The sequence below is a fragment of the Xenopus tropicalis genome, chromosome 3 (assembly GCF_000004195.4).
Source record: "Xenopus tropicalis strain Nigerian chromosome 3, UCB_Xtro_10.0, whole genome shotgun sequence".
Classification (NCBI taxonomy): domain Eukaryota; kingdom Metazoa; phylum Chordata; class Amphibia; order Anura; family Pipidae; genus Xenopus; species Xenopus tropicalis.
Window position 1 is genome coordinate 122811836 of NC_030679.2, and position 14689 is coordinate 122826524.

Below are 14689 nucleotides of genomic sequence, written 5' to 3' on the forward strand. Positions count from 1 at the left end.
TCCTCTTCAATTCTCAAAGTTTATTTTACTCTATGTGATCAGACTGACCATAAGGGAGACATAGTAATAAGAACATAGAGCACATTCGATTTATATTCAGTTACCCAGGGTCCCTTAGTAGAAAGAAATGTTGTAGGTTATTTTTTATCTTTGGTTTAAATGTGCGGTTAATAAAATATATGATTTTGACATTCTGTGGCCTGTACTTGCAGGAAATTTGCTCCTTGTCATGATGGTCTTGCTGTAGGCATTAGAAAAGATGGAAACCTGCACACATTCCAACATGTATGAAAAGGAAATGTATTCCAGCACAACCATCAGCTCCAAAGCCGGTTCTTGGCCCTGGAAGAAAAAAACACTTTTATGATATATTTTGAACACTTGCGGAACACTTATATAGAACACTACAGTAGAAACCTATGTTGGTATAGATTTATATGGTACAAGACACCTAGAAGGTTGTCCCTGCTTTGCTGTTACATAATATCTGTCTTTTTTTAAACATCTGACCAGTAAATACTACTTGCTGATTGGTTGCTATGGGTTTCCAGACAAGTAGCAAACTTAAAACCATTTATTATATAATCCCCGTAGAACCTTTTGTCTAACCTAAAGTATTGTTGGCCAACATATATAAAAAGGATAGATTTTCTAAAATGGTGTAAGATCTACGATACTTACTAGATTTCTCAATAGCCCAGTAAGTTGGCACTCCCCAGCATAGTCCATCCACAGCACGTCCAAACTGGGACAGATCTCCTACTTGCTGGTTGCTGATCTCATAGTGTTTTAGCAGCTTATTCAGTTCCTTTTGTCTCTCCTGGAATGGTGGGAAAATGACATGATTTTAGCAGGCAACTGTCTATATATTATAAACAGGACCAGTTTCACCATCTAAAAGGTACAGCGTTAGTGAGGTGTACTGTATATTATATTAGCAGCAGCTGGGCTTATGGGTAACAGAGACACCAATAACACAGAACTAGTTTCTGCACATCATGTACAGCATGTAACTGGCGGTATTTACCCTCTTGGTGTGGATGAACTTATTAAATATTCCCAGACTCGGGAAGGTGGCAATATCCATGTGAGCGATGACACAGATCCCTCTGTAAGGCATGTGGTAGGCGATTATGTTCTAGGAAACAAGACATTTTCTCAGTCATTATATTGCTTTAAACATTTTGACATTCACATAATAAAGTGGCATTGACATCCCAGTAACCATTAATGGCCATTATTACATTTAGTAGCTATTTTTTGGAACCCACAACCCCCAACAAAACAAGACTAAATGTGCTGATGGGTCACTTTTTAACAAACCTCACCCAACTGGGTAACCTGTATATTTCTGTATGCTAATCTCCCATGGGCGTAAATAATACTGATTAGAGTCAATAATACTAATTAGCCAATCATTTCACTAGTTACACAGTCACATCCCTGATCCACCCAACCCCTGCCCAGTTTTGATAAGCCACAGTTTTTTGGATGGGGGGGTCTGCACTTTGGGATTATCCTGTAAAAATAACAAACACTGGTTATGGACAACCCTGCCTACAGCCCTGCCCACTATGACACATGCCCATGTCCTAAGAGTCAAGGGATGATGACTGACCCTAACCATATACAAGTATGGGATCCTTTATCCAGAAACCCATTATCCAGAAAGATTCAATTTACGGGAAGGCCGTCTCCCAAATTCAAAATTCAAATTTCAAAAAATGATTTTCTTTTTCTCTGTAATGGTAAAAAAGTACTTTATCTCAACTAAGATTAATCCTTACTGGAGGCAAAACAATCCTATTGGGTTTATTAAATGTTTAAATGTTTTCTTTGAGACAAAGTATGATCAAAATTACAGAAAGACCCCTTATCCAGAACTGTCCCGAGCAGTCTGGATAACAGGTCCCATACCTGTAGAAAGAAGAATAGCAACTAGCCATCCATTTTAATATTAAACTTTTAGAATTTATGCATTTAATATGCAGCTTGTTGGTGCATTGGCCTCATCATTACAGGTTGGGGGCTGCAAGCTGTGTGTAGTACTTTGCCATGGGATGGGGTGACACTTACCTGGCTGTAGTCGAAGACTGCATTTGCTGACTGCTTGCCAGAGTATACGTTAAAAACGACAACCTTGACCTGCTCGTTAATGTTAACTGTGTGGTACACAGTTACTCCATTGGATCCTTGTTCGGCATATTGGTATGACTGCAATAGACAGATTTATAAGACTGTCAGTTGCAATCAAAGTAGTTTTTACAAACAAAATGGCCTCCTGTTGAACCTCAGCTGTAGTGTTGGTGCTGGGAGTTGAGAGCAAGGTGTAGAGCAGGGAACCCCAACATTTTTTTCTTGTGAGCTACATTCAGATGTATAAAGTGTTGGAGCCACACAAGCACAAAAAGGTTCTTTAGTGATGCCAAATAAGGGCTGCAATTGGCACTTTGGTAGCCCCATGGGGACTGCTGGCCTGCAGGAGGCTCTGCTTGGAGTAAAACTGTATTTCTGTGCTCCCAAAACTTGCCTCCAAGCCAAATGTAAAAATGGGAACTAGTGATGTGTGAATTTTTTTGCCAGGAATGGATTTGCAGTGAATTTCTACATTTTACCATTGGCGAATTGTTTCGCAAAACCTCCAGCAAGATTTGCAGCGGAAAAATTCACTGCGTGTGAAATAGGGTGTGGTCGCATCAAAATGGACATGGTCATGGCTGCAGCAAAATAGGTGTGGTCGCTGCAAAATAGGCATGGTCGTGTAAATAAAAAGTTGTGTGCAACAAAAAAAAACCGCAGCCAATAAAATTAAAAATAAATGCGATTCGCAGATTTTTCGCATATTCACAACATCAAAGGGGGTGAAGAGCAATATGGTGCTCACAAGCCGCTGGTTGGGGATCACTGGTCTAGAAAGCTGGGATATCATTGTGGGTACATGGACAGCAAACTTTTATCAAGCCAAAACGCCTATTATTCCCATGGCTACTCTATTACAGTTGCTTTATTTATACTGGGTGTCTTTTATTGACTTTTAGAAAGAAATATACCAGACATGAAATAAGAAAAACTGGAAAAATATGTATACAGGGTCCTAAGTTTCACTGCTTTTTCACAATCTAATAATGTGTGAGATGCAAAAGACTCAACCTTACCTCATCTGCAAGTAAAGGATGAATAAAAACACCCAGAAGGGCCACAAGCAGGATCTGTGGAATACAAAAGGCATTCAGTTTCATACAGTGTTTTCTTAAGTATTTGGACCATCATTTCTGCCCAACTCAAACTATCTATGGTTTTTGCTTTTTCTGTTCACCTGGTCCACTTGTATCACTTTTTTATCAGCCTAGATATGCTGTGCCCACCACTGCTCATACCCTGACCCCTTACATTCAACAAAAACAAAACAAATGACCAAAAGGGAATATACTTACCATCGCACCCATGGCTGGAAATACTGAGCGTACTGGGATTTTGCCTTATTTATATGTTCCAAAAGATAAGAACACAAGCCCCGAGATAAGAAATACTGTTTTACACCAATCTCTGCCACTGGGTGATACGTGTTTGCAAAATAGGTTTGGTTAATAGTTTTCCTTTATATCACTCTCGTCTTACAAACTTTTAGCCCAACAGTAATGTTTGTTTAAGAAACTAAATGCAAACAGAGCAAGGGTGGAATGTGCATATACAGTGAGTATTTGATTATAGAAAATAGAACAGTTATTAAAGGTAGAGCAGGTTGGGGCACTGGCTCACACAATCAAATGTGAATTACATGTTGTACATCTTTTTTTTAAATATAATTGAGTGTAAATGGGATTTTGGGAAATGTTTATGTCCATAGGAGGTAAAGTAGTAATAGGTGCAAATTAGCTCCAGGTCTAGTAACCATGGTGTTTGCTTGTAAACCTTATAGCAGTAAGTAGTGTCTGCTGACTGGTTGCTGTGGGTTACTAACCTAGTATACATTTTGTACCTGTTATTACATATAGAGGCACATATTCTTGAAGCTCCTATATGAATTATGAGTTTCTAATATTTTAGTGGTGCAGTTGGTACTAGCGAGACCTAGTTCTTCTACCATATGAATTCTTTAACGCTCTGCTTTGCTGCCTGATTATTGTATTTTCTCCCTTCCCAGTGGGTCACACATATACCAAAAAACAATACATACCATATGGGATAAGGGACAGCACCTAAAAGGTAAGATGGAAGTAAAGCTTTATTTAGACCCATTTTAGTTCTTTTGCTGAATGAATTTGCTGGGATGGGAGTGGAAGAACCTGATTGGCCAGCACAGAGCCCTGACCTCAACCCAACTGAACACTTGCCATAGCCAGATGGTGATTTTTTTGTTTGGGGAGACTAAACAATGTTAATTATTTATATGCAATGACAGTCCACATAGTAAACTTATCAACAACATTTTTATTTATCATAAATAAAATAAATAAATGTGTTAATAATTTTAAAAGTACCTTTTCCTGGTTGTTTAAAGGTTAATATTAAGGCTGCAGCAACCCCTTAATCACTTAGGATCCCTTCTCCTCCTCTAACCCACTTGGCCCCCTCCCTTAGAAATTTACTTTGGCTCTTGGCTACTGAGCATGCTCAGTTCTTCTCAACTCAGGATAGGAGAAGTCACAAGGGCTACATAACTTTAATTCACCAAGTAAATCTCTTACCCTTAATCCCCATTTAAATCTAACTTGTTCCCCTTACATTTTTAAATTTCAGTATGAAAAAAATAGCAATTGAATGTCTCAGTGTTATTCTCAGGCCTTCACATAATAATAAGCCTATATATATATATATATATATATACAGATGGTTAAGAAGCTGCACACCAAAAGTATAGGACGCTACCTGGGTGCCTGAACATAGTAGCAAAGTGTAGATAAGAAGAAATAGAACGGCACTCACAGGAAATTTCAAACTGGAGACATCAAATGAAGTGAAAAAGTGAGGTCCAAAATGGACTAAATAAAGGACCTCACTTTTTCACTTCATTTGATGTCTCCAGTTTGAAATTTCCTGTGAGTGCCGTTCTATTTCTTCTTTTAGATATATATATATATATACTTAAAGGGATGATGGTATTGCGCACTGATTCAAACTTTGTTTACGGAAAAGAAAAATATAATAAGGCTACAAAGCCTAATAGTTACTGAAAATAACTAAATATTGCTATTGAAAATAATATGAAGCAAAGTGCAAGGTAAGTGGTTGATAATTACACAGTGATTTGGAATGTTCCCATGTGGATTTTCTATTGACTTTGTCTAATCTCTGTCCTTATCAAGGTGTATCCCTTTTCTAAGGCTTATGCACCAGAGCACACTGAAAATCATATTATTCATGAAGCTTTAGTCATTAACAGAATTAAACACACACGATGGGTGAGACCACAATGTGCTTAAAACAGGATCTGTTGCTCATTTTAGCTCTTGATTTTATTAATCTCAGCCCTCTCTATAAATCTATATAATGTACGACTGTTTGGCTGTCACAGTTAGTGGGTTGGGTGGTGCTGAAAGCTTGCCCGGCAATTCCCTACAACTCCCCCATATATGTACTGTAATATGGTGACAAAATGATTGGAGTCATGAATGGGTATAAAACATCAGTAATCTAACTATGATGGTGTGGGATTTTCCCAGGGACACTTAGCAACTGGGTCCAATGCCCCATTATAGGTCTTTTCTCAAAAAGCTCATGTGTGTGCCTAAATGCCTATATTGTTATTTCTACTTGATCTACCCATTTCGACTCTCTGCCCTGCTAAAGTCTATGCTGCTTGCTGCCCGCCATGAACGTTTGCCTGAATTTGACCTGTGACTTGATTAACCCCTTGGATACAATGTATTGGACATTCAGAACCCTGCTTCCTCCTTGGTTCTGACCCCAAACCCTAATAAAGGCCTTGACACCATTCCAGACACATGTTTATTTGTATGGTGGGTAGAGACATCCTGGAGTGCACAGCACCTTACACTTTAGTTAATACATACTAGCCTAATGGTTTTGCTCAAAAGAGCAAAATAACAAAAACAGACCTTGGTTAGTGCCATATAAGATGCTCCATGACACATTTTGCTCCAGTTGGGAACTGTAGTGCACTGCTGTGAGACAAGAAGTATTACATTGAAAGGCTCCTTGACAATCCAGCAGAATATTTTTTCTTGTGTTTCTGTGCACATTTGCACGCTATGTGAGCAACTCATTGCCCACTATGACAGTGTTGTTGGTGAATCAACAGTTCAAGTCTTCTTGTTCTTGATGGATCTAAAGCTACATGCAGCTTCCAGGAGTTTGCTGAGACAGCTTCTGCTGAATGTCCTGACTGGCACTTTCTTTAAACTTATGTAAAACATTTAAATTATTTAAAAAAAAAACAATGCATTTGTTATGCTAGTGTCCCTTTATAAAAATGTAATTGTTTGTAATTAATTAAACTTCTTATTCTCATGCAATGTGATCCTCCTATCTCTTAGCTAAACTGCCAAGTTAATGCCATCAGCAATAATACTAATATAAACTAGAGGGCTGCCCAACTGGGGGTACATCAGCTCTCCAGGGAAATTGGATTCTATAGGCTTCTACAGCTGACATTATTATTTTCACTGGATCTGGCCCCTTTGATGTATTGTGTTGGAATACCGATAACTCAGACAGCAGTGAACTAGAGAATACATTTGCCTTTCTACTCAGACCTACAGCATTTACTGCTGCAGTTAACATGTGGCCAAATGACTGTACGGTGAAAAGCGAAGAGCGGACAAAAATAAAGCACTTAAGCAAGAAATTCCTCCGTCTAAACTATAATAGTAAACAATGTTTACATACACCAGTAAATGCATTATTTATTCATCGCATTCAACTTAAATAGCTCTGAACTCATCTAAATGATTTAGAGCCTCAAAGTTTCCATTAGTTTCATGGGACCCTCCTAAAATACTGTTTGTAAGTATGTATGGACTAAGTACAGCATGTTACAATGCAAGATGTCTATAGGAGCAAAAGTGAATGCTGATGATTTTAATGATTCCCAGTGTACAAGTTCTATATTTTTCCATTGCTAAGGTACAGGGCAGGGTGTCACTAGAGATAAGATAAATCACTATTATGAAAGTAAGGAACATCATTAAATGCACTGAAAATATAGAGAATGCTCTTCAGCCTTGTCTGTAGGGGTATAACTACAAAGGAAGCAGACCCTGTGCTTGCAGGGGGGCCCAGGAGTGTAGGGGGCCCAGTAAGTCCCTAATTAATGAGCAATTTCAAAATACCTTGGTAGTACAGGTCAACTTACCAATGTTTTGGGGCACTAAATTGAATTTGTTGTGGGGCCCAGTGACATCTAGTTACGCCACTGACTGTCAGACCTTTACATTTATGGCAAAAGTGAGTTTTGTATATATAAATACCCTATATATATAAATACCCTATATATAAATACCCAAATAAATCTGTACTGGTAATGGACACCTTGATGAAAGAACTGAACTGGTACCTAATTTGTTACATACACAAAGGAAATGACTAAGATGTTAATATTAAATGTGTGCAAAACAAGTCATTCATACCATATGGGAGCCATCAAAGTAACACAAGGGTGAATAAGAAGCAAAGCAGAATATTTATTGTTTAGTAAATCAATAGGCCAACAAGCAATTCCTCAAAGAAGAGAAACCCTTAATAAACTTGCTTATTCTTTCCCACAATGCTTAGGTCTATCATTAGGCTTTGTGACTGTTTCTTCTTCTGATGTTGCCCTTATACAGCAGCAAGAACCCGGTATTATTACTTCAACAGTTCTACATGATTTAGCTAGTAAATACACCAAATAAATAGGACAGAAGCCTCCAGTGTGTTGATGTTTTATGTAGGTGTGGGCTAAATTAAACAAGAAGAGTGTAACTCCCAATATGATGCTATGAATACAAGCCCGACATAATGTATTAGAAAAGACGGAATCCTGCACACAGTCCAACATGTATAAAGAGGAATTTAATGCCAGCGCAGCCTTCAGCTCCAAACACCCTTCTTGGCTCTGAAAGAAAGAACATACTGTAAATATGGTGCAAGGAAATGAAACATGGTATCTGGAAAACATGCAATACCATAGAAATAGGGAAAGCTTTCATGATATCTGTATTTTGGATCCCTAATGAATTCCAACAGGGTTCTAATTGACTGCTGATTAGTTTAGGAGACAGTTAAAGATCCAAGAAGTTTGATCATTTGATACATATCAGTGATTTGTAAATGTTGCTGAACATTTTAAGAGCTCTTCTGCATTGGGTAATGCTTTCATCAGAGATATCATATGCAATATAACAGGTCTGCTGGCAATAGAGTGGGAGTTTTTTATTTTTCTACAAAACAACCTGCTTCCACTTACAACATATCTTCCTTCTTAATGCCACCTTAGGCCCTCTCGAGATATCCCTGCTTTACAACTCTGGAGTCTGCCAAAGGCAAGGAAGTAGCTGCCATAATTCTCAAGCAAAAATCCATTTGATTAAGAGATATATTATTGACTTGGTAGGTCCTCATATTACCTAACACCTACAGGTATGTTAGTATATTAGCCCCCCAGAAATATTACAAAAACTAACATGTCTTGTGGGGTTGTTTGTACATGTCCCAGTAGCTATGTAACTGCAGTATCAAGTTTAACTCAGTGGTTATAGCAAAAAATTGTATTTTTACCTGACCAAGGTCAACAGTAAATTTGCCCAAAATTCAACAATCTTTTCTATCAAATTGGTGCCAAATTTTGCACCAGATACAGGAGACTCAAACATTTGGAAAAGTTAATGGATTGCATACAGATGGGACACAGCACGCAATGGTAATGGAGCAAAACTGAGCTCATCCAGGCTCAATACACTGGAATGTTGCTGTACTGCCTATGGATAAGCCAGAGAGCACACACTAAATACAAACTACTTAATAATTGAAAAGCGTTATTGATGATGACAAAGGTCATGCTTATAAAAGCTCCACTTGGTCGACTTAGACATGTAATCAAATAGACTTAGTAATACATATATACTTACTGGGGTCTTCACGAGCCCAGTAGGTGGGGATTCCCCAGCATAACCCTTGAACCGCACTTCCAAACTGGGATAGGTCCGTAACCTGTTGGTTGGTGACTTCATAGTGTTTGAGAAGCCTGGATATGTCCTCCTTCCTCTCCTGTAGGCAGATAAAACCAGAACATTATCTTTGGAAGTAGGATCAATATTTATATTTTCCTTATGTTATTACGCACAATTTGGGAACATTTCAGATATCTTGAATTCTGTTTAATGGATTCCATCACTTTAAAAAAATGCTTCTCTGTCCACAATTCTTTCCCCATATTAAGTGATTTTTTTGATGACCATAACATTTTGTATTTCATTTTGGAATTTTCTTTACTTGATATGAACAATGAAGTGTACCTGTGCATGTGAGATTGTGTTCTACTGGAGTTTTCTTATTGGTAACTATGGATATTATTTCTGTTTTGGCTCTAATGTTACCACTAGGGGCTATGTGGAGTAGTCTATTTCATTGTCTGCTTGTTGTTTGTCCTTGAGAAATCGTTGATCACCAATAAATATATTTTTTTGATCTTTCAATCATGCTGTTTTCTCATTTACCCAAATTTCTGCCATCACCCATGCTGGTTTGTTTCTCTTTTGCCATGTATATATGTATTTATACATTTATATAATACATTTGTAGCAAAAGGATTCCCAAAACAGGAGCTGGATGTTGAGATGCAGAAGGTGAGGGAAATAAATAGACAAGATTTATTGAAAGATAAAGAGATACAGAAAAGGAACCCAGGATTCTCTCCATTCATACTTACCATCCTTATATGAAGGGAATTTTACATATTTTTAACAGGCATTGGGGAGTTTTATCATGGATATCCACAAGTAGCAGAACGTCAACAGCCCCCCATGCCATCATTTACGAGACCAAAAAATATATGTGGCATGTTAGTAAAAGTAGATATTGGATCTACATAAAGAGAAACTCAGACAACACTGGCATCAAAAAAAGGGAATGTACCCATGTTTGGCAATATTATAAAAAGGCCCCACATTTAGCCACCAACATTTGGGTAAAATATATAAGATAAGAGGTTACATACATGTTTTATAAATTATGCAGTCAATTACATTAAATCTCCTTGTGCACTAATGTACATAGCAGAGGCAATACAGCCAATCAGGGCTCTTATCTTCCAGCATTATTTCATAGTTAGAAATAAGGTAGGGAAATTGCCAGTTCCATATAATTTAAGCCAACAGGGCATAATGCCTCCCAATTGGGATTGTCAATAATAGAATCTATCCTAGTAGTAATAGAGAGGTTTATTTTTTGTGAAGCATATTGGATTGATGCTCAAGAGATACTGAAACCCTGGGGAATGAATTGTGATTATAATGTATACAGCTTTGTTTGGCCATGTGATTGGATTTTATTGTATATCTTTAATATGATGTTTTGTTACAGTAATGGGTGGAGTAACAGGTGGGGACAAGGGGACTTGTGGGTATAAAGTGCATGTAATGAAAATTGTGTACATCATGTTTGATAAAGGGACAGGAGTCCTAAAATGTCACATGTTTTTATGCTGTGTTTATCAATTTCAATACCAGTGACTTTTGTGTTACTGAAGGTGGCTGCTTTCTTTTGTATAGACTCTGCCCCTGGGAAGGGATTGACGCCCAGCAAAGTGCTGCACACACATTGTGGTATTGTGTATGTATTTATACATATACAGCCAATCAGTTGCTGAATAAGTAAATACACATGCAAGCAAATAGTTACCCTGTTGTTTTGGATGAACCTCTGAAATATCCCAAGACCAGGAAAGGTGGCAATATCCATATGTGCGACAATGCAGATCCCTCTGTATGGCATGTGGTAGGCAATTATATTCTAGGAAAATAAAATTTATCACAGATTTTCTGTTAAAAGGGGTTATTCATGTTTAAAACTTTTATTATGATGTAGAGAATGCTATTCTGAGACTACTGGTCTTCATTTGATATTATTTGGGTTTTTTGACTTATTGGGCTTTTTGTTGAGCAGCTCTCCAGTTTGGAATTTCAGCAGCTATCTGGTGGCTAGGATCCAATTTACCCTAGCAATCAGCAGTGGTTTAAAAGAAAGACAGCTATATGAATAGATAAGGGTCTAAATAGGAGGATAACAATAAAAAATAATAAAGAGAGTCAAAAAAGAAGGCACATAATTCAAAAACTATAGAAAATAAAAAATGAAGACCAATTGAAAAGCTAAGAATAGAGCATTATATAACAAACTACAAGTTAACCTCTATTAGAATCTATAGAACAGAAATTCTGCATTTTTATTTTTTCATACCTCAAGTGGGCATATCACATATAAGCAAAGTATTTTCCCATTATTACAGATTAAACACATTAGATTAGATCATTTAGTCTGTATTTTCCAAGTTATACTAATTGATATTTAATCAAATGACAGTCCATCATTTAATCAGGGTTCCCCTAACATCATAAGAAGGTTACACATATATGAATCCGTTGTTGAGACCTTATACAGGTACTTTAATCTGACTGATTTATCTGTTTCAATAGGCTCATTACAAGTAGGGATGTAGCGAACCTCAAAAAAAACTTTGCGAACCCCATAGACTTCAATGGGAAGGCGAACTTTAAAACCTAGAAAAGCCATTTCTGGCCAGAAAACTGATTTTAAAGTTGTTTAAAGGGTGCCACGACCTAGACAGTGGCATGCAGGAGGGGGATCAAGGGCAAAAATTTCTCTGAAAAATACTTTGTTGACACAGCGTTGCGTAAAACCGCAAAGGCAGCTGGCAGACCTAGCGGAAATACGCGGCATTTTTTGCTATTTCGCACTATTAGCACCATGGAAACGGGATTTGCTGAAAAACGCCATGTGTGGCTTGTGTGGCGTTTTTAGGCCGAGAAAAACACAGCGGAAAAACGCCACGCGAACCCAAATTGCGAACATACGCGGAAAGGTCGCAAACTTGCGAACTAGCGAACACCCGATGTTCGCACGAATTAGTTCGCCGGCGAACAGTTCACTACATCTCTAATTACAAGTCATAACTGACAAAGGAGCATAAAGCAGTTCACATGTTTACATTAAATGTGATGTACCATATCTTGCTTCATCAGAACCTCTAATTGTTGTTGATATTTTACTCACACTAATATGTTCATTTGATTTTAAACTTTTTAAGAATGCACTTACCTGCCTATAATCAAAGACTGCGTTAGACATCTGCTTTCCCGAGTAAATATTGAACACTACAACCTTGACCTGCTCATTGATATTAACAGTGTGGTACACGGTCTCCCCATTGCAGCCTCTTTCGTAGTACTGGTATGCCTGCAAGCAAAAGATCAGCGCTTAGAAATCTGTTCCTTCGTTTGTCTTTTCCATGTATTGCTAAACTCACACACATTTATTTTATGTCTTGGTGATGGAATTTAAGAAGGACCTCATTGACTGACTTTGGTGGCTTTTTGATATTGGATGATCAACCACAGAAACCACCACAGAGGTCAACATAATGCTGACTAAATCCATGGGCCAAGCCATCCCTGAATATGTTTGTTATATATTATTGCTATGTTAGTGCCATTGAAATTTTAGACTTTTCTGCCCAATGGTTTAAGTTTTTTCTTCGACTAGGAATTGTACAAATGAAGTATTGAAGATTATCAACAGGTATCTTTTTTATATAGCAATAATGTTTATGTACTCAGTGCTTAAGTATATGTATAGAATACAGACTGAATTAACCACAGTTTGTGACCCTAAAAAGTATTATGATCAATAGGCCTACTGGTGGCTCCTGTGGTTTAGGTTTGAAACTAGAGGTTTATCTGATATATTAAAACTTAATAATACAAAAATAGAACAGATGCCAGACTCACAGGACTTAGTGAATAAATAAAATATACCTTTATTGTGAATCCACGTCAATCTAATGTTTCGGCCGTATCCACAGCCTTTCTCAAAAACTTAATAAGAAATATTTTTATTTATTTATTATACATGTTTATGCATTCAATGTTTATTTATATGTATGGAAAGCAGATTAAATTACCCAGGGTTTGTGGCCCTAAAAATATTATGATCTATGGCCCAGCTGGTGGCTCCTGAGGTCAGGTCGGCAGCTAGAGGTCTGTCTGATATATTAAAACCCAACCGAATATATTTAGTGCTTCTTTAAAATAGTAATACATTTTATATGAAAGCTTCTTGTTTTGAAAGGGCCAAAAGTAAAGTTGTCAAAGTAAATTGATAATAGCCTCTTACCTCGTCTGCACGCAGAGTAGTAACGAAAATTCCCAAAAAAGCCACAAGTAGAATCTGCAAGAAAAACAGATTTATTTTGCATATCTTTTATTTAACATATTGAGAAAATGACATTTACACTTGGTTATATATACAGAATTTTTTAAAAAAGATAAGGATGAGATCCAGAAGGTTCAGGTTTCTTCTGTTGACCTTCTCCAGGTCAAAATCACACAATGAATGGTATTATTAATGGACTCAGCGCAGTTGCACCCCCCAAGCAAGAAAGAACATGGGCTACACCATTATATCAAGGGATTCAATTGGGCCTTGGGCAATATCTTTACTTGCAGAGATGTTGGAGCAATGCCAGCAGTTTTTGCAATACATCTTTTCAGGTCCTTCCCCCTATTATTCCTCTCTTAGGCTTATGCTATCACATGAGTGGCACATTTATATCTAGAACCCCACGAGGGAAGGTCAGAATGCAAAGTACTTACCATTGAAGCCATACTTGCTGATATTAAACCAAGAGGAGCTGGAGGAATCTGGACTATGGCATCTTGCTGTGCTCATTTATATGTTTCAGCCAGAAGATAAGGACGCAGGCCCGGAGATAAGAAATATTCTGCTACTGTATGCTACGTATTTGCAAAACAGGATTGGTTTATTGTTCCCAATTTCATGACTCTTAACTCAATTTTTCTCATTCCAGTAGGAATTGTGTACGAAATGTCAACAGCACCTGGGTGGAAAGTGCACACACAGAGTCAGGGTTTGATTAAAGAGAATGGAGGAATCATTAAGAAAAATGATGTTAGGGAGGAACGGCCCAGAAAGTAAAGAAACCGCTCTGTAGCTGTGCCTGGCTAAACTGGTCCCATAAATAAGTTATTTGTTATCTCATTTTGTTCTACATTATGTATTGATATGATTTATGATTTTATCATTTTGTAGAAAAAAATTATTTTAAAGCAATAAACCTATTTGTCAAATCAACACATATTGCTTGCCTGTTATATTATAATATCCATTGATTTGCAAAGGGATCTCCTGCATAGGCTGTTATTCCCTGTTAGATCCTAGCACTTTATCATTTATCAACCACTTCCTGGCTTTTTTTTTTTTAAATAAAAATAAATTGGGGTCGGGGGGCAGTGTGACTGCAAGTTTTTACAGAAATTCTACACATTTTACTGATATGCAAAACACTATACAATTATAATTTATATTTGTTTCCCTGTTTGCAAGGTTTCACCAAATGGTCTTAGATTTCATGGGTCATAGCGGCAGATTTATCAACATGCTCATTTTGTGGTTTTAGAAACCCTGAAAAAACGAATTATTAAGTACCGGTAAT

General features: G+C 37.4%; 2 protein-coding genes across 2 annotated transcripts; both read right to left on the reverse strand.

Moving 5' to 3' along the window:
* Positions 1-3473, reverse strand: LOC100486572 (gastrokine-1). Its single transcript, XM_002935308.2, has 6 exons — positions 3435-3473; positions 3156-3209; positions 2077-2214; positions 1028-1138; positions 682-820; positions 1-342 (listed from the first exon to the last, which is right to left on the reverse strand). Exons 1-6 carry the CDS (start codon positions 3444-3446, stop codon positions 251-253), a joined length of 546 nt encoding a protein of 181 aa, XP_002935354.1. The 5' UTR covers positions 3447-3473; the 3' UTR covers positions 1-250.
* Positions 3474-7623: 4150 nt separating this feature from the next.
* LOC100486730 (gastrokine-3) lies at positions 7624-14057 on the reverse strand. Its single transcript, XM_002935309.3, has 6 exons — positions 13830-14057; positions 13351-13404; positions 12277-12414; positions 10840-10950; positions 9069-9207; positions 7624-8056 (listed from the first exon to the last, which is right to left on the reverse strand). Exons 1-6 carry the CDS (start codon positions 13839-13841, stop codon positions 7965-7967), a joined length of 546 nt encoding a protein of 181 aa, XP_002935355.1. The 5' UTR covers positions 13842-14057; the 3' UTR covers positions 7624-7964.
* Positions 14058-14689: the final 632 nt, after the last annotated feature.